Raw genomic sequence first — 25,753 nt, 5'->3', positions numbered from 1 at the left:
GATTTTGGTTCGGAACGTTCCGTATTTGTGGCCCGTCTACTTTTCTGTTTCCCCGTCCAAGTCAGAGCGGAATTTTTGCTTTGTATTTCGTCCAATTTGCTTTTCACACTGTGGCAACTTAAAGCCGTTCAATACAATTCAATTTGTGTGCTGCTTTGAACGGTTGACAGTGTCACAAAGCAGCTTTACACACATCTAAAATACAGACCTCTAATGAGCAAGCCAGGGGCAATAGTGACAAAGAAAAAAAACTCTGGAATAAAGAGGGAACACATTCTTTTCTGGGTGACACAGTGGAAATTTAAGTAGACCAGAAAATAATAGCTGAGGGGCATGTCAGAAACTGAAGGGATGGAAATGGTTTGCGTTCGTTGGTTAAGTGTCAGCTGAAATAAATCAGGGTTGAATCTTTTAGTCGAACCACACCAGCACCCTGACACCAAACGGGTTATGTTTTTATTTTAGTTTAACATTTACGCAATTTAGCAGATGCCTCGAAAGCACAGTCCCTCTAAGTATAGCGTCGAGCTAATAGGACACTTCTCAGCATGGGAGTCAGGACAGCTATGCAAACAAGTACAAGTCGAGTACAAGTTGTGACGTTCTGTATGTTTAGATTTAGCGTTCACTTAAACGCTTAGCGTATCTTTAGACTTTTTTTTTTTTTTTTTTTTGGAAAAACGCCAGTAGCTCAACTGGTCCGACAGCCAGGGTAAGTCTGCCTTGTAGTGTGTACAGAGAAGAATGTTGATGCATGCCTTTCTTTTGTCTTGAGGGATGGTAAGCCAAGTCTGGCCATGCTTTTTAGCTGAAGGGAACTTGGTACAGAGCAGGGTTTGACCAGTGTTTTCAGGTGCATGGGGAACACTCAGGATTTTGCTTTTGTAGGCTAACATGACTGTTTTGATCTACATCAATGAAGCAACAGACCAAACAGCTACATTTATGCAGACCAAATTCTGAGTGCCTCTGTAAGGGGCAAAGGTCCTCAAGCAGCAGATATAGATCCAGAATTTTATTTCCTTATACTAAACTGAGCACAAAACATTGTTCAGCAACTCTAGACATCTTCTAAACATGAACCACTGCATCTCTTTTTACCTTGTTACAGATTGCCAAAGATATACAAAGATTTGCTGAACAAAAGAAAAGCCATGCTCTCTATCATTGGAATGTGTACCAATTTCTCTCATGGTACAGATCTGAATTTTTATAACGGATTTGTTTGTTCGGTGTCAAATTCAAATTCAATTTATTTACGTGGAGCTTTTAACAATTTTCCATTGTCTCAAAGCAGCTTTACAGAAGTATGGAAACAGAAGAAAGAAAAAAAAGAAATAAATATAGAAGAAGAAGAAATAAGGATAAAAATAAATAAATGAATACAAACAATTAAAGTTTAAAATTCATTTTAAAATATTAATTACAAATTTGAAATACTATATATCTATCCCTATCCTTAATGAGCAAGCCGGAGGCGACGGCGGCAAGGAAAAACTCCCTGAGATGATATGAGGAAGAAACTTTGAGAGGGCTCAGAAGGGAACCTCATCCTCATTTGAAGTGTCAGTGTCCTCTTCAACTCTTTAAGCCATGTTGGAGTTGTAGGTTAAATGGCTCATTTGTCTTTTTTTTTTTTTTGGTAGAGCCAAATAAGTTTGTTAAAGAGTATTTTATCTTGTTATTAATCCCCGAGCGGAAATTTGGTGTCACAACACAAGAGCAACATGGTGGACTGGGACTTTTTCCTAGAGCAGCACAAAACTTAAAGTGCACAATAAACATAATGACAGATTACATATTTACATAACTACTCAAGTTATTTAGCCTGAGACTGATATTTCTTTACAGGTTAACTGAACAACAATAGAAGTTTAAAACTGTATGGTACTGTAGATATGTATCTTATGAAGGTTATCGTTCATGTGTTCAGCAGGATTTGTCCAGCCAACATCGAGAAGTAAATTATATTCCAGTGTTTTGTTATCATAGATTTGTGAAACGTTAGAGCATTTCACAGAAAAGTCGAAGGTGATACAGCTTTTGTTATTTGTCAATAGAACTGTAAAAAAAAGGAAAGATTATAAATTACGATATGTTCATTAATCGTTAAAGATCTTCCTAGTTTGTAATGTTAGCTTATGCTGACCTTTAAAAAAAAACAAGGCAATGTGACTAACTGGGCCATCATTTATTTATTTATTTATTTATTTGTTTGTTTGTTTGTTTGTTTATTTATTTATTTGTTTATTTGTTTGTTTGTTTATTTATTTATTTTAATTTATTTACTTTTTATTTATTTGTTTGTTTGTTTGTTTATTTGTTTATTTTAATTTATTTACTTTTTATTTATTTATTGTTATTTAATTTTATTTATTTATTTGTTTGTTTGTTTTAGAAAAACCCCTGCTATAAATACCGTTATATTTTTATTTATATTCATTTCTTTATGCAAAACCCAATTCTTCTGTTATTGTGGGTTCCCAACTATGTACGATTTCCAGACAGAATGTTATTGAAAATAAAATTGCTGACTTGGTGCTTTCTCTCATGTTCTACACCACTGCGTTTTACTATGTGGGTGTATTGTATAGTTCATTACACAGCTAGGGAGTGCCCTTTTCTCATTAACTTTTCCTCAACCCTGTGTCCTGCTGCCATGTCTGGCGTTCCCCAATGCTGGGCTGACACAGGCGCTCTGATCATAGAGCATTCATTCAGAGGTCAAAATTGAAGTTGATGCAGAGAAAAACTGAAGCGTAGGTGGACAGTATTGGCTTTTGGCTTAGCGATCAAATAAAGTGGACGTGCTCCAATAACAGTCCAGCTCTGATGACAGGACAGGTCCGATGTACCTCACTGTCAAATAGAAGCGTTATAAAAGATGGTTCTTTCAGCAGAAAACAAAATTATTTCAAATAGTAATTCTTACTGAACTTAATGCCATATAAAAAAATAAATGAGAAAAAAAAAACACTAGTTGTTTGGTAGCAATATGGCAGCATTCGTGTGTTATAGATGATTAAAAATCAATTAAATGTATTTTTAGCATGAATTGGCTCACAAATAAGGTTTCTTTACAAGATTTAACCAACATTAACGCCATCATTTAATAATTTACCTCTATTCAATTCCCAACCATTTCCCCAGGCAAACTGTTGTTTTAACGCAACCTGCGTTTGCATATTGTAACCTGACAGACTCTTGTGAGTTCTGATGTAATAACACTTGCTTCTCATAACTTCAGGCTTTCAAACCAACGAATGCAATCTGACCAGCCTGCACATTTAAATCCTTTGGTTCATTTATTCCTGATATTGCTAAGGGCTGCAATGGATTGGGATTCTATACTTGTAATGTTGGCATGAGGCAGTAATATAGTATGGAGGAGATGTAGAGCAATGTCCATACACTCGTTCAAACCTGGGGCGGTTTTGGAAAGAGAATGACCGTGTTCTGAGAGAGAAAATAACACACGGACATTGAAAAAACTTGTAAAACTCTGTGCAGAAAGTGACCCATGCTCGGGATTGAACGGCGAGACCAGGATGTGTGACAATGACAAAGTAAAGAGAGGTCTAACAGAGTAGAAAAGAGTACAATAGACAAGACGATTCCTTAAGGGTTTTGTTGGATGGTTAATAATTCCAGCTTTCTAAATCCTTTTTGAAACCCTTTGTTGAACAGGGTAGAAACTTTTAAAGTTTCCCCCATAGGAGCAAACTGAAGAATGCTTAAGCTGACTTAAGATAATGGATTGCTGAGTTATATTAGCTTTTGATAAATGTTGGAATGGGCCAGTTTATTATGAAGCCAGTGACTTGTACTATTCTTGCTTGGTCAGCCTTTACGCCTGCATTCTGTAGGAGAAATTGAGCCTCACACACAGCATTGGCAGGATTAGCATTGGGCCTGTGGGTCAGTGGGGCCCAGCATTTTCACTCAGTATCCTCACAGTGCCAGCATTCAGCAGCCAGTCCGCCATTCTTCTGCCTGACAATCTACCAAACACTAGACATTCATGGTAAAAAAAAAAAGCACAGCCCACTGATCTTTGTTCTCCTTTTGTTGCAGACTGGATCATTATATTTCTGTGTTCTCAAACCCCCTTTCCCTCTCTTTTTTTTTCCCCTCGTATTTTCACACTGCTGCTATGGCCAAGCAGAAAGTATTTTTTTTTTTTTTTTTTGGGTTGAAGTGCCTTTTTCTTTAGAGACACTTTCACTGCAACTGGCATGTCATTTCTTAATCCCCCAAGACTAACAGCCATGTGAAGGCTGTCTTGCAGACTGCTGGAAATGACTCTGGGGTTTGTGTTTGTTTGGCAATATAAGCACATAGTCCCTGAAGTCGTCCTGGGCCACCCCCTGCGGAACACCGAAAGTGAGCTTGACGAATCTGTTCGACTTGCAGATCAGTAGATGCGCAAAAAAATGGAAAAAACTCAACGTTTGCCCTCATTGAAAGGCTCTTGTGCTGCAGAGAAGTGGAGCAGTATTATAGATAAGTGTTTGTGATCTTCCGCTAAGAGCTGAAAGCTTTAGTGGAGTATTTAGTTAATGTTACCATCACTGAGCGTGGCCTTGTGGGAGTCCCAGTGGTCATGCATAATTGACTGGTAATGAGCTCAGAACTTTTGCTGTCTAATCTTCAATAGGCTGTATGTGTGAGTGGCACAGCAAGGTAGCCTCTCTGCTGATAAAGAGTGACTTTGTTTTAAAGACGAGAGGCCAAACTCCGAAATGCCGTAAACAACAACAAAGCTTCAGACGGACTGGTAATTAACGAGCTCTGTAGGAGCAGGAAATGGTACAGCGAAGAGTTTTTAATAGGACCTCGATTACCATGAAATCTAGACATAATGTACATGTGAACGCTTGACATTTACTTAAAAGCTTATTTGAACTCAAGGGGCTGAACTTTTTTAGCCACGCATTTTAAGAGAGCATTAGAGCACCTACGGCTGTGAGCTTTTGGATCAATTAGGCTCTTTATTCTGTTATTATTTCTGAACCCATTATATTCATTTCAGAATATAACTAGATTTATAAAGTTCGTCGCAACATTTTTTGATGTTGGCTTTGACGAGGCAAGTATTTGCAAGGGCCGGTGCTTTTTTATACGTCGAGTGGACATAAGGGTCAGTGTTACTTTTGGAGGCAAGTGGACATAAAACTTGTGAAATCTAGTGGAGCGCTATGGTGCAAAAACATTTAGAGGTAAGTGGAGACGAGCATGTGACATCATCTGAAAACCTGTGACGCAATTCCCCTCCTTGTGCTGAGTGTTTAGATATGCCACATGTCCATGTTGTGCTAATATTTTTTATTTTCACGTGACGTCACGTGATGTCATCTGAATACTCTTGAGGATGTTCCCCTTATTGTGCTGAGTGTTTTGATATGTCACATGTCCATGTTGTAAAAAGTTTTTTGATTTTGCATATTTTGGGGGCGGGGCTGCGGGACAACCGAAAGGCCAGTCAGTACACCGATTAAAGAGTCTCACCCTAATGGAGCTGGCTGAGTTTGTTGTAGATAGTTCGAAAGCTCGCCGAGTTATAAACCTCCAAAATTTATAATGGGAGTCTATGGGAAAAAAGGCCACTTTGAGACCCGGTACCTGAAGTACCGGTACTCGCATCGCTTAGAAAAGTAATAACAACAAACTTCAGACCAGCGTCTACAACATACCCGAATTTGGTTCATGTGGCTCGAAAGCCCTAGGACGAGTTACTCTTGAATTTTTTTTGTCTAAGCTTAAATAGGAAAACAGAATGTTGGCTTCTACAAAGCCAAAATAATTAATATTAATTATATCTAGTTTAATTTTATCATGCTGATTCAATTATTTGTTATATTTGGATCCAGGCACTCTGTTTTTATCTGTAGCTTTGTCCAGGTCAGGACACGTCCTCTTCAGGTTGTTAGCTAAATACAATTACCAATTTTCTATTTTATTTCATTTTTCTTTTTTATTTACACCACCACTCCGTGCTTGGCTCGTCTTTCAGAAACAACAATAGATTCAGCAAGATGTCGTATTCATCCGTTATTTTGATGTTTGGTGAGAACGTTAACTTCTGTATTTTCAGTATCTTCCGCAAAGCAATGCTGCAACATGATTGGCTGATTGGATAATTATATTAATTAGTATACGACTATTCCTTATAACGTGGCCAGTGTGCACAAGGGTTGTAGAATATATATTGTATCGTTTTAAATATTAGATTTCTGAGCCTGAAGTTGAACATAGAAAGACATACAAATATAGGAAGAAAAAAAACAACAACATTGCATAATAGTTTGTGCCCCCTTTAGGTCTGACCTGTCATCGTCATCATCTTTTAATGAGTGTGTCAGTTTTCGAGGAAAGACTGTGTGTATTGTTTGTTATTGTCTTTGTTGGTGTCTGTGAGTGTGTCTGTGAGTGTGTGTGTGAGTGTGTGTGTGAGTGTTCAGTCATAAGTTGAAACATCTGACGATAAAAATGTTCTCTTCCTCAGTAAGGGTTGATTATGTAATACTTTTATTTAGTTCACAATGTAAAGGCTCCAGCATTGATTCGTTCATACTCTCAAGATAATGCTTATAGGATCAAGCTTTAAATTGCAGGATTTTAGTCCTTTTGTGTCACTGATCTCCAGGCAGTGCTGACCTTCATAAAAATCTCTCTCTGTCGTGGGCATGTTTTAAACAGAGAAGCACAATCGACAGTAATTCTAGCCTTCCTAGATGAAAAAACTACCCTGGGGAGATGTCACCACTCAACTTTTCCTTGTATTGAGGGGTGATTTATAGGTCTTTGTGAGTGTCCGGACAAGCCGAGAGAGCCAAATATATCTTTTAACATAAGTGGACAAACTTTGGACTTTTTTTTTTTAAAAGGATAAAGCAATTCTGTAAAGTGCAGCGGTAGGCGATTTCAGGCGAAGCAGTGACAGAGAAAGATGTAGCCTCTCATCCTTGTGATTGAGGTCACCTGAAATCATTGCAAAATTCTTTCTTTCTTTTTTTTCAAGATTCTTTAAGATGTACAAACTATGCTTTGCCCCCCCCAAACACACACACACAACCCCCCATTAGAAAGTACACAGATATAGTCACAGTACTCAACTAATAATAAACATGCTGAATCTTAAGATTTTCGACAAACAGAATGCCATCATTTCAAGAGCTAATTACTTCCCCTATGGATTTCCGGGCTGAGCGAGTGGAGTTGAGCCAGTGCCTCGAATAAGTGAGGTATGGAGTCATCATGTGATGGAGGAAGTGCAGGCACTGGAGCATGGTGCAAACACCCAGATCGAAGCCTGACCTTTAGCTGAATTCACCAGGCTTTTCTCCCGCCCGTGTTTCCTCAGCCGGTCACGTGGAAAGGTGCAATCCTGAAACAGGAGCTGGGTGAATTCCACACTTGGTCCACATATTTTTGTCTTGAGAAACACAAGCTGTATTACAGAATTTATTGTACACACTTAAATAGCTTTAAAATCTTGTCTGTAAATGCCGGCATGCGCTAATACCAATTTCCCCCACGTTCAATTTACCGACAGTTGGCACCAGAGCCGAAGCTTTTCTGAGGAAAAGTTCCAAGCTAAGGCTGCTAAAGCTGGCTGCATGCATTAAAAGACTAAAGAACTAAAGAACCAATGCTGAGGAAAAAAAAAAAATAAATAATATATATATATATATATATATATATATATATATATATATATATATATATATATATATATTAATTTTTTTAATTATGTAAAAAATATATTATATATTTATATTATTTATGTTACATGTCTTTTAATTATATTTTTTATATATATTTATATATATATATATTTTTTTTCTTATATACCGAAAAAACTCTTTAAAAGTATATTTCTAGAACATTCTGTACCACTAGGGGTGGCTGAGTTGTTTTAAACATGGGATGATTTGTGTACTTTATATCTTAGTGATGTCAGACCCATCATGACCTAGTTTTGCCTTTTGCCTTGGGTATATGATTCATTTGTGGGTTAGGAGCAATCCATTTTTCACCTCTTGATGTTCCATTGGATCTAGAGATCAGGGCTGTTCTGTCTTATTCGTAAGGGTCGGTATAGGTGCAGGATTAAATTCTAGCCACTTGGACATATCATTCATGATGTGTGAAAAACATTTCAATGCTAACACTGTCTGTACTGCATGCTAGAAGCCAGAAGTGGCCATGTTGGAGTAATTATGTATTCAAAATGATTGGCATTATAGTATAAGTACTATAATCTTTAACCAAATTATTATAAACGCATTACAATAATAATCTGCATCTCAAACTGTAACTGTTCTTGGCCGAAGGTTCTTAAATAAACAATTCAAGATTTGTGAAAAAACAGGCAACCCAACAGGAGGTATGACTGTTTGAGTAAATGATGTTCAGCTTTGCGAGAACTGACTGGCGTGTGGCAGATTGTTTTTGATTGGTTTGGAAATCTCAACAAGATGTCTCTATATTTATACTGCTGAATATTTTGACACTGATTTTGAAGGCCAAGAATCCTAGGAGTAGTTCACCAAAGTGGGTTTCTCATATTATGCAAATTAGCTTTGAGTCCTAAAGGGAAGAGCAACAGGCAGAATGAATCAGTGGGGGAATTTAATTATTGGGAATTTAATTATTTTTATTTAAACACATCATTTTCACGGAACAGATCAATTTACTCCATCTCACTTAATTGTGCAGTGTGAGGAAGCACTACCTACTTACCACGTTTCATATCTTAAACTTATAGCTTGTCCTTGTCCTGCGTAATCAGTTTTGGTGAACAGGAAGAAGAGGGTGAAACAAACAAGAAGAGGAGGAACAACAGGAAGAAAAAGAACAACAGAAAGAAGAAGAAATACAGCAACAATAACAACAGGAAGAACAAGACGACCAGGAAGCAGAAAAAGAACAACAACAGAGAGAAATACAGAAGAACAACAACAACAGGAGGAAGAAGAAATACAAGAAGAAAAGGAAGAACAACAACAACAGGAAGAAGATCGGGAAGAACAATAACAAGAAGAAGAAGAAGAAGAAGAAGAAGAAGAACATTAGCAAAAACAGGAAGAAGAAGAACAAAAACAATAGGAAGAAGAAGAAAAACAAGAAGCAGCAGAAGAATAAGATGAAGATTAGTAAAAACAGGAAGAAGAAGAAGAACAACAGGAAGAACAAGTAGAAGAAGAAGAAGAAGAAGAAGAAGAAGAAGAAGAAGAAGAAGAAGAACAACAACAACAACAACAACAACAACAGGAAGAAGAACCTAGCAAAAACAAGGTTCCAGCATGTTTGGTGATTGGACCCCTAATGACACAAGTCGATGGGTCATCAGAGGCCCTGGGAAAAGGACCAATCATGAAAACGGCTTTATATACTGTGTTGGTAGACAAATTTGTATCACATTACTTCTACACAACATTTTGCAATACACAGTAAACCTCTACATGGCTTGGAGGCTTATTTTCTACAAAGCTTGTTTTGTAGCAGAGCTGGTAAATCTTTCAAATAGAACAAATAACCAGAGCAGCAGTGTTCGTGATGAAAGGGGCATGAAGGAGAGAAATGTAGTGTAGGCTGTAATGTTAGAGCCAAGGAAAAAGCAAACGAAACAAAGGAGGTGAAATGCTTGAGTTTTCCATTAAATAGGGTTCACACTGCTGCTTCTATGAATGCCAGAAAGCATATAAAGAAAAACAGAATTTGAGTTGATCCCACGTGTCGTGCCATCAGCAAGCGCCCGGTTTTGATATCCGAATATTTGTAAGAGTAATCATGTACCATTTTATCACTGCAATTATTTTTTCTCCTCTCACAATACTATCACATGTTCTTGTGGTTTTGACAGACATAATATATAAAGATTACGAATAGAAATATTAATTCCATACCAAAGCTTTGCTGAATGTCAGCTTTACTGAATGACGGCTCGGTGCTTCAGCCTGCGGCCGCGTAGAAGCGGCTTGCACTTTTTTGATGCTGGTTTTAAATTCGATCTCTGTGATTGTTTTAACTCGGACTCTTACCAGACTAATGAACTCCGTGTACTTGAACATGCGTTACAGCCGATCTGTCGGCTCAAATATCTGTACGATAGATTTTTATACCGGTGAATGAAAATAAAAACGAGTAAATAGATTCTCCACAGGAGAGTATCATGTTGCGGTTAAACAGAATGGGCTTCACAGGCTTCATTTGTAAACCTATTATACCCAGTTTGTGTTCATTCTGGTGCTACAGGCTTCATGTGGTATTTCTCTCTGTATCACAATACTGGCAGTTGTGTATTTACTGTATATTTGGCCATGTATTTCAAGACCTATAGCATCACAAACACCCAAATAGTAATTAAAGTATAAATGTTAGCATCTTAAATAGTTTAATAGTTGCCTTAAATATCCATAAATATTCTTCATATGGACCAATCATTGGCAGGAGGAGATCTTAAGAGTTTTTATTTTACTAGCATGTTGGTAAATTTTCACTTCCTACATTCCCAAAATACTGTTAGGCTTCTTGATGTTATAGTACATTAGATCTTGGCTCTATTCAGTTCCCTCACTTCCCCATGTGATTAAAACAGATCAGCTTCCAAACCCTCAACTTTCACCACGGCGCCAGTCATCACTTAGGCCACGAACCGCTAACCCTAACCCAACATTGAGCTTTAAGTTTACACCAGTTTTATTTTAAACTTTATCAACTTTATTAAAATTTCTTCTTTACATGATCTTAAACATCTCTGGAAAGTAGACTGTATAAAAACTCAACTTTTGTAGTTTTGTTTTGAGTTACACACAAAACCTGACCGTTTAAGTGACATCATTTATTGTTAGTGATAAAAATGTTTAGCTATTAAAATAAAATACATCACATCAACTATTAACTGCATTACTAATTACGGTGCTGTTAAAGTATTAGACAGCCATTAATTTCTCACAGGAATAATGAAAACACAACACCAAGAATCGATTAAGCACCAGAATCACAACCTGCTTTACAAACACGATATTTGCCAATTTGTGGGTTAAATTTGAGCAAACACAATATACACGTACACCAAGCACTGTTAAACATGACAAAGCACGATACAAACATTTTTTTAAGGTAGAAATACAAATGGTTTGAAATAGAAAGACCTTTAGTGCTCAGCAGTCAGACTAGCTTCACAATGATACGCTACGTCTATCTCCCTGTCTGGGACTAACGAGCACAGAGGACCCTCACAACCAAATATGGGCAGCTTGGGCTTGGAAATGAGACGAGGTGATGAACTGCTTCTGTCCGTAACTCGTCAAACCATCAGAACCCCGTGTGCTGGTTATCAGCAGTCCTGAAACCCAGCAGCGACTCTTAACAACCCCGAAGGACCGTGAATCAGTGCTTTCAATGTTTTATGTTTTTGTTGTTGGATTGTTATTATAGATTTCATGCTTTATTGGGATGTTATCTACGTGCCCATTAGTGCAGAATGTATAAAAGAGGTCAGGTTCTTGTACATTACTTCTCACCTTTATTCTATTTCAGTGGAGCTTGAAATAAGTGTTAAATTACAGGAGCTGTGAAGATATTCAGTGGCTGTACATGGTGACAGGTTTACAGGAATGAAACGGTGACTGACGACTGCTAGGCATGTTACTGAATTGAGTAGGACTTTTTATAGTCATTAGTCGGACCGTTAATTGAGAACAGATCTGTTGAGAACAAAGAGTTTCCGTTTAGTTCCATGCGTTCCTGGGAGATTTGGGGAAAAATGTTCGATATGATTGACATAAACTGAAGACAAATCTGAAAATGAATCCAGAATTATATATTAACTCAGATACTTTTTTTTTTTTCTCACCCCTTCTCGCTCTTTTTCCTAATGCTCTTTGAAGTGTGTCAGTGATTCCTTATCTATTGCTGTAAAACCTGGAGAAGCAACCTGGGAACCTGGGAACTAAATGCCTAAAGCATTCATGCCGAGTTTCTTGAGTCAGTTTGTTTACTTTATGTAAGTATTACACCAGGGAACAAGCTGTTTTGCACCACAGTTTGGTAATTACTAATTTCCACCTGCAATCCCTGTGCATTTGAAAATGAAGATACATAATAAATGCTAGAGAAGTAAGGGATAAAACACTTGTGGTGTGCTGTTCTAGGAAAATAATCAATAGTGTGATGCGATGTAGATTGAAGTCATCCTCATCACCCAGAAGCTATTTTAGTCTTCTAAGGTATGCATAATCGGTGTATTAAGCTTCAGAATATTGTACAGTATACACCGTACAATTCCCAGTAAATTAGTTACCATGGAAACAATGAAATATAAGCGCATTACTACAATCCTTTGATTGTGAAATACAGCTGGAACCTGTTAGTTTTCAAGAATGCAAAAACAACAACAACAACAAAAAGGATATAAACAACTTATACTGTAGTATTAGGATTATGTTAAATAATACACCGAATACCACCATATGTACTGTAGCTTTTATCCTTTGCACATATCCAGAGTTAAAAACAAAACCTTGTCCTCTCTGAGGAATCTATAGCTCCAGAGAATGATTAATAATTGAACCCGTCCTTGGTTATGCAGATGTGTCGACCAGTGCATGTGAAACAAACGTGACTCATGGTATTGTAGACGCTGATATACTGCAGATGAAGTAGTGCCATGGCTTCAAAGCTTGTGTATACATTTCGACCCGCTCGCCGAACAGTGTTTAGACCATATGAAATGGTCATACCTATAAATGGTCCTTAACAACGATAGTGTGTGCTGCGCTTTAAGGTGAACTCTCTCTTAATATTTCTTTCAGTCTTCCTTCCATCCAGCTCATTAATAGTCATAGAGCTTTTAAGGAGACCGAAGACCTTCACGGATACCCAGGCACGACGAGTTTATCCAGTCCGAGCACTGAATGGCACATCTACAGCAGACAAGTTGCCTGTATAAGGAGATTATCTTGGCCGAGGTGGCTGTGCTGATTTAGAGGTCACTTACAAACACAGCACAAACTTGCACTCGTATACCTCCCACACCGCTGCTCGGTAAATACGCTACACTTCGCCGAACGCGGACATGAAGCGTGAACTTATCCATGTGGATCTTTTTTTAGTTAATCTGAAAATAAACCCTGGTCATTTTTCTCAGAGCATTTATTATCTACAGCACTCGTTTATTATCAGATTTAATTGTTCAGGCGAATAGATACCAAATCACATGGTTTATAAATTGTCTGTCTGAGATGGCTCTATATTTAAAGGAACGGAGGTTTAAGGTTTGTAGAATTTATTTGGTTTTAGAGCTGAAACTTTACAACTTTTGCCTTCGAGCTGTATGACTGAATGAATCCCAACAAGAGTCTCGAATAGATGGATAGAAGGCCAAGCAAACATTTTGCCATTTCGACAACAATTCAATATCCAAGTGAGAGTACAGTGGATGTTTTGACTGCTTGTTCTATTCTAAACTGTATTGATGCGGCTGATGAACATACGTTATGCTACAACGTGCTGTTTTAATCAAAGTGGGACATAAAATGTGTTGGACTTTCTGATTCCAGAGATCTTTTACAATTATTTCTTTCTGATCAAGATGAGCCGAGTAAGGATTTCGTAACAGACTATGTGCTAGTATGTTCTTCAAGGCAGATTAAACGACAAAGATAGCTACAATACGTTCTTTACTTTTACATTTACAACTTTTTTCCCACACTTTGAATCTTGTGGCTTAAACAATGACGCATCAATATATGGATTTTTCCTGCTTTCAATTTAAAAAAAAAAAAACACATTCTGTGCTAATTTTTTGGTGGCATGAAGCTTTCATAAATAAGTGACGTGACGTGACGTGACATACGGCTAAGTATGATGACCCATACTCAGAATTCGTTCTCTGCATTTAACCCATCCAAGGTGCACGCCCAGAGAGCAGTTGGGGGGTTCAGCGCCTTGCTCAGTCGTGGTATTGCCGTCCCGAGAATCGAACCTTAGGGCTAGGAGTCAAACTCTCTAACCACTAAGCCACGACTTCCTGTCTTACTGTTTAGATTAAATAGAGCGTGCTGAAACTTCTCATCATTCTGATTACGGTAGTCATTTTGTCACCCTCATCATGGCAAAGACACGGAGAAATGCATATGATACAGCTTTCAAGTTGAAAGCGATTGATCTGGCTGTTGGAAAAGGAAAAGAGCTGCTGCACGGGGGCTTAGTCTTAATGAGTCGATGATAAGACGTTGAAAACAGCAGCGTGAGGAATTGATGGTGCAAAAAGACAACTAAAGCTTTCAGAGGAAAGAAAAGCAGATGGCCCGAACTAGAAAATGAGCTCGAAGACCGGGTCAACACACAGAGAGCAGACAGCCGAGCTGTTTCAACTGTGCAGATCCGACTAAAAGCCAAAACAATCGCCACTGCGATGAAGTTTGAGGATTTTAGAGGTGGACCTTCGTGGTGTCAAGTCAGATTTATGAGACGTAAAGGCCTGTCCATCAGGGTAGGGACAAGTCTGCTAATTTTTTATTTTTTGTTACAAGAAGTGTTTCGTTAAAGCCTATTTATTTTTGTTAAAGCCTGTGTAAAGTTAATTTGTTTCAATGTACCTGTAGGCACCTGCGGCTTATAGACATGTGCGGCTTATCTATGTTCATAATCATTTTTTTAAAATTCAGTGGGTGAGGCTTACAGTATATTCAGGTGCGCTCAATAGTCTGGAAATTACGGTACGTCATTCAGTAGACGTCCTTATCAAGAGAAAAGTACAAAAGTGCTTTTAAGTCTTTATCGATGAATACATTAACACCGGTTGACTAGGTCACTGACTTAGGATACCATCAACCTAAAACTCTGCTCAGGGATGTTTTTGTTTTTGTTGCTGTTTTTAAAGCATTAAAATAAGTGTTAGTTTAAGTGTTTCAGGAAGTAGTAGGTCTTCACCCATTGTTTGAAGATTAATCGCCAGTGAATCAGCTAGGTGAAGTTCAGACATCTAGGTCAGGGGCGGCCAACCCACGGCTCCCGAGCCGCATGCGGCTCTTTGCCCGGTTTCATGCGGCTCTTACGTTCATATCGATGTTTGTATTTGTGTTTTTTTTTAATATGCGTGTTTGCTTCGCTTGAGTTCAATACGGTATTTTCATCAAACGTGAATGTGAGTGGGATGAAAATACCCCAAAGTAGGAGCAAGATCATTTGAGTAAACAATTTGTGTCAAGTTCGCTCTCAAAATGGCAGGGAAAAAAATGTGATTATCATGTGTACCCATGTGTATGATGTGGCTCTTTGCGGTAACACAGTAAAAAATGTGGCTCTTGGTCCCTGATTGGTTGCCCACCCCTGATCTAAGTGAAGTTCATTCAACCACCTCGGTGCCAGTACAGAAAAGAGTCTTGCTGTACAGTATGCCTACCCTGAGAGATGATGGGATCAGTCGAGCAGTGCTGGTAGCTCTAAAGGTGCGAGGTGCACCGTGAGGAGATGTTCTGCCCTATTGGATGTGCAATAATGCAACATAGGTTTGCGGCTTTGTAACCGGATCACCTCAAAATACCGTACTTTCCCACACATCCCGAACATCACATTACGAGTTCTAATACTACCAGACTACTAGTCTTTACTCCCGAACCAAAGTTTATTCATTATGATGTGTGATCAGCAAAATCAGGCCAAATGTATACACATACGGTGTAAATCCAGCTTTAGATAGAAGATATAAGACCCATTATGGCAGAAATAGTTTTCTTTTATGCCGCTTTAAACTGCCTCCTTACTCAACAGGATTTGTTGGAACATGGCTTCGGCAAGAAAGGGAAGTATATTTTTGAACATTTCGGTGAAATACAATCATGGTTTCTTAAAGTGAAGGTCAAAATAAGTTACAGGTAAAAAAAAAAAAAAAAAAGATTTAATACCTGACTTGTGTGTAATTTTTGGCCGTGTGCGACAACTCAGGCACCGTGACATTCGGCAGGATTTCCCAGGCAGTCATACAACTGCTATTTAAACTCATTTCTCCTACGTTCTGTATTTCTGACAGCAACCGATGTAACAGTCGAAAAATCTTTGTGTTCTGGGAATCTCACATTCTCTTTCATCAAAAAAAGTCTGTTGACAAAAGCAATTATTCTACAAATCGCAGTCTTCGAAGGTAAGCCAGGTAGTTCCCGTCTTCTGTGACCGAACCTTTTAACCCTCACAGATTTATCCTGTTGTCTGAGGTTGGGGGTGCTTTAGAGGGCACTTTCATCTTATTTTCCATGAGACTTTTCTCATACAAGCTCAGGTTTGATCACCTCATTCACAGATTTGTTAAGCAGGATTGATCGAAGAGCTGCCTCTAAAACTTTTAAGACAAAAGGACGACCACTTGAGCTGATTCTAAAACGTAATCACGGCAGTTTAGGATGTTGCATTTCACTCATGACGTACTTCATGGAATTATTTTCATTGCTGTTTTTTTTCCCCCTTCTCTTTGTGCCTACACTATAGACACACCATGTGTCACGAACAGCTCTTTCAAAATGAATCCCTCATAGGGAATCATTCTGACCACATAAAACAGGTGCCATCAGCCAGTATTTATACACACACACACACCGACACACAGACATGAGCATTAAAACACCCAGACACGGCAGGCCGAACGTCTGTGCCTCGCCCTTTTCATGAAAGGGAAATGGGCATAGTGAGACGTGACCGGTTTACCGAGCATGACAGCCAAAGGAGGACACTAGGGGGATGCTGGGAGGTTAGTTCCTGTGTAGTGCTGCCAAACTCACAGTCTACGGTCCACTAATAGCCTGGAACAATATATCCAGAAGGGCGTCTGTCAATCTCTGTTCATTTTCTGCTCGCTATCTCGCTTTCCTCAAGCTGGCCAGGTCAATCAAGTGGATCATTCCTCCATGAGTGGAAATGTTCAAAGACCAAAGCCTTATTCAGACCGGATTGGTTTTTATACTGGTTAACAGAATTATTATCTTAGGGGACTTTTGGGGTCTGAATCAGTCACGTTAGTCATTTTTTTTCACACTGCATGAGCATTCTGTATTTTTTTTCCTTCTTCAAAATAAGCAGTAGAAATAACCCCAGGTAATATATACAGTATACAGGTTATATCCTTGCCATATTGACATGCTGGTAAAACTTCCATTATATCCTTTGGGAATTTCCTCAGAATAAAGACACTGCAAGAAGTGCTCAGTCTTTTCTATTGTATCCCAATCTATAAAATCCACATCCGTATCATATGCACGACATTTTCAAGGACTCCTCAGAGAAGTGATGCTTTCTAGAGTTGTATTGAGTTCCTAGCAGAGATAAGCTGACTTAAATGTTCTAGTCATGTGACCTGCTAACGATCACGAGCAACCTGTGTAGCTAAGCGCTCTGCACCGCGAGCTTATAATAAAGGTCAACGCAATCAGTCGATGTTAAAATGAGATGTCTATTGTGTGTGAGGAATCTTTAGTCTTTAATTTTTATGTTTCCTACCATTGTGCCTTATTTATATGTTTGGCTCTGGTCACATTACAGAACACAATGATTTTTACAGAACACAATGATTTTTCGGATTTGCTACGGCCTGCCTTTGCTTTAATGCTAGCATGTACTCGATCAATATTTATATGAATTTTTTTTAATATAAATAAAGGTTTTATTTTTTTCTCCATTTTCATTGAGCACATAGACCTAGATCATCTCCCTGCGCTGAGTAACGGCACTCATATCGAGTGCATATCAGCACAGAAAGTACACAGAATCTGCTAGCTTTCGTAACTTCTTTTAAAGTGGATTACATTTCATGCCATACTTCAAAGAATAAGTCGATCCATCCAAAACTTATCTGAAACATTAAGCGCCATTTGGGCCGTCACCAAAAATGTAGCTAAACGGCTAATATTAGAGGTTGGAGTTTGCCAGAGAACATTTTATCACCACCTCATGTGAGATTATAAGCATAGCATTACCCAAAAATGTCATTTCTTTCTCCCGGCTGTCAGCTCCTGTAATGACGGATTCATCACAGGCCTTCGCTCTAATTGCAACACGCCTGAGGTGCCTTTTTTTTTTTTTGTAGGCGAGAAGTGTCAATTCCTGATTAGTGTAACAAGAACAGTGTCAGCATGAAATCAAGTATGATTGTGGTTGTGTGCAGGAGGAAACAAGCTGAAAAACCAGCAGTTCAGGCTGACCTGGGCTTGGATCTCTCTGGAGAAAGAGTATTACATGGTGGATGAGGAGGTCAAGTTCATGGAGGTGGTCTTGAGACGGAGGGGTTACCTCGGCGAGACCTCGTTTGTCAGTAAGTGAACTTCATAATTCATTTTATCCATCGTTTGCTTTGTTAATAGAACTAATAGCGATTAATATTGTTATACTGCATCCACTCTAGGCATTATATACATTACATCGTTCTAATTATTTATGATTTATGTACATAATAAATGTTAAGGCACGGGTGTTAAATTCTCAGATCATGAATTTTGTGTAACTCTAACTGTAGTTCTGTTATATTCTATATTATATATTCTATATTTTTTAAATTTTATATATCTTTATATATTCATATTGATGTGCTTGTTTTATCGTATTATCATTTATAGCTTATTCAAAGGCACATGTATGATGGACAACTAAAGCTGATGCACAAGCTAAAGCTATTTTTTTTGTTGTTATTTATCATATACAGGAAAACCATACGCGTCGTTATGGAAATGCTTTCTGTTATTAGGCTGTTATATGTAGCATTTATGGAATGGACAACACACACTAGTGTTGTCTTGCGAGCATTCTTGTGGGAAATTGTATCTCCAAGGACCACCAAACTGCCACTGCTGGACAGATTATAAAAATAAATGATCTAGATATTTAGATAAATTCTCCGAGATAAATCTAGAGAATAATTGGATAAGGGAGTCTGTGAAATGGCTTAGAATTCTATAACCTTACATGTAACTATGCATTTTAATATAAAGTGATGTCATTGATTAATAAATGATCATTTTAATCATTGTAAAGTTACTGTGATGTAAGTTCCATATCACGCCACCATGGTGTGGATTATTTTTGGGTAGCAGGATGGTCCATATTGTTGTTTCTTATTTCACGTGAAGTATGATGTTAGTTTTATTAACACGCAATAATACAGTTAAACCTGAACACCACTTCTACTAAATGGATTTCTGATCAATTTCTTTTGGTATTGGTTAAGCAGTATGATGTATTATCTAATGTCTTTGATGCATTATAAATATTGCTCGGAAGTTATTACAACTTTATACTTTTAATACATTTATGGCATTTGGCAGACACCCTTATTTATTTATAGAAGAGAGCGATGGATGGGTAAGGGCCTTGCTCAGGGGCCCACAGTGGTCTATTCTGTGGTATTTGTACTCATAAAGAATTTTAAGCTTTATAAACAGTTCCTATTTGAAACCTTTTAGCGTTCCCTGATGATGCCACTCCATAGATTTTCTTTTCCTATTTTCATCTATTGGTGTTTTTCTGAAAGGTCACTGACTTGAAGATCTGAGGCTCATGAAATGCCCTTTTTTATGTTCTTAAAGTATCTAGTTCCCAAGCCCTTTGTGCCATTGGTCAGTCTGGTTTCTCAGGGTTAGCTAGCTAATGGGGCTTTACTATGATGATAACCAACTTTCAGACAATTTATGAATTAAATTACTTCTTTTCTCTAAGATTGAGGAGATTTTTTATTTGGGACAGAGGGCAAGATTTAGCTAGACTGAACTGCTTTTCCCTTATTTCGATTCCCAATGTTGGCTATGTGGATTTAAATTGCCAAGCAATGTTAACAAAAGTAAAGTATTGACTTTAAACATGAAAAGATGCCAGCTGCTAGACTGGCCAAAAAATGCCTCATTACTGAGCAATTTCTCCCATTGTCTCCTAATTATAGTAATGGCAACAGTTAACGTGTAGTGTATATATGCCGTTTCCTATGAAAAGTGTTCAATTAGATGGATTCGGTGATTTCTTCTAGTGGAAACCGCAGAGTTTGACATTTTCTACCATCTTGTGACATCAGGGATAACACAAGATTTAATATCCCGCAATCGCTACGTTTAAAAGGCACAAACAATTTTTTTTTTTTTTTTTTTTTGAAGCTGGAGTTATCTTACACTGTATGTGGTAAAGAGTTGAAAGTCAGCTGTAAATGAAAGGGAGTGCTAAGCAGCGTGTCCCCTGAGTAGGCGATGCTAATGACCCAAGTTTCTCGGGCATTGGAAGAGAAAGTCTGGGTAAAAAGAACAAGTGCTGAACATTCTGATTCCCTCTGGAAAAGAGTGGCTTACTCAAGGATCACAAAATATATAACTGCATAAATAAATAAATAAATAAATAAATAAATAAATAAATAAACTTTCCTCATGAAGTGTATCTTATGGGGTTTATAGTGCAGCTCGACCTGACAAACTCTTACTGCCGACGCCAAATTTCTCTGTACAAATTTCTTATTTGTGCTTGTTTGAATCTATAGGAATTTCAGAGACTCCAGTTAACTAGCACCATTGGCATCTTCACATACATAGGTAAAGTGCAGCAACGTTCAGCTTGACAATACTTGAATTCTGGACCTTCTCATCGATAGGCAAGATCCACTACTCCATCACCATTCAAGCAAATCATTCGTTCAATTCACCAACCATCCAATCATTCGTTCAATTCACCAACCTGGTTTTATTGAGTCGGTATTTAGAAAGTGTGTAAAAAAAAGTTCAGATGCTTTTAAAATCTCAAGTGTGGAGCTGGAAAAGGGATTTCTTTTATCCTTACTGAGTTGTAGAATAATAAGTCGAGATAAGGGATAGTAGTGAGAATGTTTATTCAGTCAAAGTTGAAAGAGTTTGTAAAAAAAAAAAAGGTCTTAACCTCTGAAGTATGAACTGATCAAATAAAAAGTGAAGGCTCTTTATAAAGTCTGAGCAACTAGCCCATTAAATTTCAATTTGGGTGGACACGCAGAGCCAAATCTTTGCATGCAGCTGTGAGAAAATAACAGCCGGTTCTTGGAGCAGGTCTGAATCTTCAGCATATCTGCAGGTAGCCCTGCACTTTTCTACTCGGGTTAGATTTACCTGCCGATAATTCTTTCCTTCACTCTGAATGGAAACCAGGATTGTTTATTTTTAAACCTTTATTGACCTGCTGCTTGCCCCTCTGAAGTTCTTCTTCGGTTCTCCTGCTGTGAAGAAGATATAATTTGAAAGCAGTCATTTCCTCTTTCTCTTCAAACAGAAGACCCTTTTTTCAGGCCCTGTTGGGCTAATTTAGTTTTATCCAGGCACATGTGTGGGCAGATAGAGGCAGGACTCATCCTCTCTCCCGTGTCTGTTTTTCCATATCAAAGCATTTTTTCCCCTTTTCTTCAAAGTATAGGTTCTCTATTTTTTTAGGACTCCAAATTCTTCATGTGTGCAATAGTATAATAGTACGCCTCCTAAATTCCCTGTCTCTCTAGCAACCTTACTTTCCTGCCCACGTTCTGTCCTTCTGAATTAATCTCAAACAGAAAGACTCACGTCTAGTGTTCATTTATTTGACTTTCTAGTTGAAGTTTACTTGTTTGTGATTTTGCAAGTGACCATTGCTGTAAGCTAGGCAACTGGTTTAATTACCACAGTGCCCATGCTGTGCATGGTCCTGCCAGCTGTCAGAGAAAGCTTGGCACCCCTACCGTGATCCAGCTGGCACGATGGAGCTTTTGTCAGTCGTCCATGTTCACCAAACCCCAATGGACGTTCCGAGTCAAATCCAGACCATCTCATACTGGGTTGTGGTGGTTTGGCCAGAAACTCAGCAGTAGGCTTCAGAGATCATTTTGTTTAACTCGCTCTATCTGGTTCTTCCTTTGACGCAACAATATGTTATAGCAGATGTTTGTCCTCAGGGCTGTTAGTTTACCAAGAGAAAAAAAAAAAAAACAGGCTTGTGCAGCCAAAACAAAATCTGATTTTGTTATAAAACGTTTTTTCTTTGCAGAATGTATAAAATGCCTTTTACCTGTTGACTGATATTGCTTTCTATTCATACCCATTATATCCATCCTTTTCCCTTAAAGGTATTGGAACTAAAGATGGCACAGCAGAGAAAGACAAAGATTTTCGTGGCAAAGCCCAGAAACAGGTCCAGTTCAACCCAGGCCAAACCACTGCCACCTGGAAGGTCCGGATCCTCGATGACCACCTGTACGAGCAGACAGAAACCTTCCAGATTGTTCTGTCTGAGCCTGTGATGGGTGCGCTCGAGTTCCCCCAGACAGCTACAGTGGAGATAATCGACCCTGAAGACGGTAAGCTTCCAAACTATTTACTTTTTTTTCCCCTTCTGTGTTGACTGATTTAGATAATTATCTCCAACTTATAAGCATGTCTGAGAGAATACCTTAGCCCATAATTATATTTAGTCTATCACTGAGTAGATACTGTGACATTTTTGTAAAACCTCATCAGCATCTTATAATGAGTTTTTGTCTGAGTATAAACAGTGTTGCTCTCTGAATAATTTCCTCCCAAAAATAGCCTTTGTGATCCTTTATTTTTTCAGTTAATAACTTTAGTCTTTAAACTTTAATATGAAAAATAAACAAGGACTTTTTTCCATGCCTTTAACAGTTTGGTGTTAGGATGTTATAGAGAGATAAAAGTGTGATACGTTTACTCTGACAGCTCTATGCGGTGTGGAAATGGCAGGCATTAGACAAAAGAACATCATTAAAGCTTGATTATGAAGAAACTGAATCAGATACTTGCTGATTTACTTAATGCTCCACGGAGGAAAAGCGTTACCAGTTCTTCTCTTTATAATTTTGTAGCATTCCATAAGCTTCTTGGGCAACAATGAATGCTTTTTCTTTCCTTTCTACATAGAGAAGTGTATAGGTATGTTGGTCGAATGTCACTATGACTACCGATGAGGAAAAAAAAGGGCTCAACATTTCTTATATCAAAAATATTCACCCTCTTGTCGTGAAATCAAAATCAGTCCTGATGTTGCCATTGTATTCCATGGCCTAGCGCAGGGGTCGGCAACCCGCGGCTCCGGAGCCGCAAGTGGCTCTTTCATCCCTCTGCTGCGGCTCCCTGTAGATTTGCAAAATAAATATTTAATTTTATTTTAGTTAGTTAGTTTGTTAAAAAATGTAATTCTAAATTCTAAGATTATGATGTTCTTGTAACATTGAAATAAACTGTGTTTAATTTGTTTGTCGCTCAATATAAGCGTCATAACTGCCGACTTGCGAAGTCCGACACACAGAAGCAGACGCATTTTTGGTTCGCTGCAGCCAACAAGTAAAATTTTTGATGTCATGAATACGAAAAGAACTCAATTAGACATTGAACACTTTATTTGAAGGTTTTGTTTGTTTTGTTTCACCTTTATTTTTACAGGCAAGTCATTAAGAACAGGTTCTTATTTACAATATCGGCCTGACAAGTGGAATAACCACGTTAAGGGAGAGGGAAGTAGGGCTAATATAAATACAAAATATTAAAAATGCATACAGGTTAACAATTACATAAATATGTAGTATATATGTACTATATATGTACTAACCCAAGGTAACCTTCAACCCAGTGTCTTTTTTGTTAAGGTTAGTTCAAACTGTTCAAAATATTTTTCTTTGCCTGCAGAAATAAAATTTCGTTTACTCTGTAGCAGTTCATTGATTTAATAAATGCAACACACTACAGTTTTTTCTATACTTTCCATAAAGGTCAAACACGATATATGCGGTGTTATCTTCATTTTAGATGTCAAAATGGGTTTTGTGGCTCCCTGTGTTTTTTTTTTTTTTTCTGTGGGAAATTCTTTGAGTGTTTAAGGTTGCCGACCCCTGGCCTAGAATCTAAGATGGCAAAATAACTCCCTTGCCAATCATTGGTATACACAGGCACATAGTGCTCTCCTCTGAGTGTGTATGAGTGTGTAAAGTTGTGGTGGGATCGCATGTCTCTGAGCAAGCATATGTCCATGTACATGTTCATGAGCAGCCTAGGGATATTTGGGATTGCTTAGAAACCACTTAGAAACCAGAGAAATGGATTTGGAATGGAATCGCCACAAACACTTTTCCACTCAAGTCTCAAGAACTGAACTCCAACAAGACTTTGTTAGAGCTAGAATTAATTTCCTGGTTACAGAATTGCACGTTTTGACCATATAGTACGCATTTGTAGTAGTTAATGATAGTAATGATTTCACACACTCCGGTGAAGATGGGTTCAATTTCGAGTCTGGTTCCTCTCAAGGTTTTTTTTCCTTATATCGCCTCAGGGAGTTTTTCCTCAACACCGTTGCTTTTTGGCTTGCTCATTGGTAATAAATGTATTATTTTTTTACTCTAAATTGATATTTTCTTTAAAGCTACTTTGTCACAAGGTGGAATGCCGCTATACAAATAAAACCGAATGATATGTAATCTGTCTGTTCTTTCTCTCTGGTTTGTAGGAGAGCAAGCTAGTGGGTGGAAAACCATAAATATATTTCACAAGAATATCTCAAATGTTTTATATAATTTTGCCTCTGCTACCTACCTTAAAAAAAAACATGTGTGTTGAATAGCAAAGCGGTTTAACGGAAAAAAGTGCTAAAAACCTTAAGTGTGATTTCCTTACACGGTCCAGCTTTTGTGTTCACACTGTTAATTATCTACAGCACATGCCAATAATCCTGATCGGTTCATTTCTCAATTAGATAAAGGCTGGTAAGATGTCTGTGATGGTTATGTGCTGCATTCAGTATGCAATCTATAAATATGATGTCCGTTTTTGTTTTTTGTTTTTTTGTTTTTTTAGAGTAACCAGACTTTAAAGTGATAGAACTTTACTTGCAAAAGACAAACATCTTTTCATATTAAGGAGTCCTGCAGATTTGATATCTTTTATCTATTGAGAAGAAAATGGCCACCACACATTAAAGTATAAACAGTGGTTTGTGTTGAGTAGCTAAAATATCAGTGGAATCTCCAACAGGCTCGATTGAAGTCATGGTAGTCCGTGCTGTGTTAGGGGAAATTAAATCATCATTTTTAAGTCAGATTAATTGAGATGATAAGGAGGCGGTTTTCATCTCATGTAGAGAGGATAGATGTTCTGCGGATTCTTTTTTTTTTTGGCTGAAAGTGATCAGATTAGTGGTGGAACAGAGAAAAATAATGAACAAAAGGGGCAGGGAAAGAAGGATGGAATTAAGAGTGGAACGTTTGAGCAAATGATGTGATTATAATTGAACATTTACAGAATCACATTAATTTCAGTGCACATATTAAAGTAAGTAATAAGTAAACCACTTCTGTTTATCGCACTTGCTGAAGATGTTTTATATGCCTTAATTTGACAAAATCTGGATGGATGGATGGATGGATGGATGGATGGATGGATGGATGGATGGGTAGGTAGGTAGGTAGGTAGGTAAACGGATGGGCAGGTAGGTGATTGGATGGAGGGATGGTTGGGTAGGTAGTGATATGGAGGGATGGAGGGATTGTTGGGTAGGAAGTGAGATGGATGAATGAATTGATGGATGGGTGGATGGATGGATTTGGCAAAAATATGGATGGAACGCCAGATGGATGGATGGATGGATGGATGGATGGATGGATGGATAAGTAGGTAGGTGATTGGATGGATGGGTGGATGTGTGGATGGATGCATGGGTGGGTACAGTAGGTGGATGGATGGATGGATGGATGGATGGATGGATGGATAGATGGCTGTATGGA

General features: G+C 38.1%; 1 protein-coding gene across 3 annotated transcripts in view; it reads left to right on the top strand.

Annotated features, from left to right (window-relative positions):
- frem2b (FRAS1 related extracellular matrix 2b) overlaps nt 1-25,753 on the top strand; it is a 153,295-nt gene that overhangs the window by 31,345 nt on the left and 96,197 nt on the right. For all 3 annotated transcript variants that reach the window (XM_047820668.1, XM_047820669.1, XM_047820670.1), the window contains exons 3-4: nt 18,164-18,310; nt 22,091-22,321. In XM_047820668.1, coding sequence (XP_047676624.1) covers nt 18,164-18,310; nt 22,091-22,321 — 378 coding nt within the window. The remainder of the gene's footprint in view (nt 1-18,163; nt 18,311-22,090; nt 22,322-25,753) is intronic.

This window comes from Tachysurus fulvidraco, chromosome 11 (genome assembly GCF_022655615.1).
Source record: "Tachysurus fulvidraco isolate hzauxx_2018 chromosome 11, HZAU_PFXX_2.0, whole genome shotgun sequence".
Classification (NCBI taxonomy): domain Eukaryota; kingdom Metazoa; phylum Chordata; class Actinopteri; order Siluriformes; family Bagridae; genus Tachysurus; species Tachysurus fulvidraco.
This window is presented reverse-complemented; position numbering and strand designations above follow the sequence as displayed.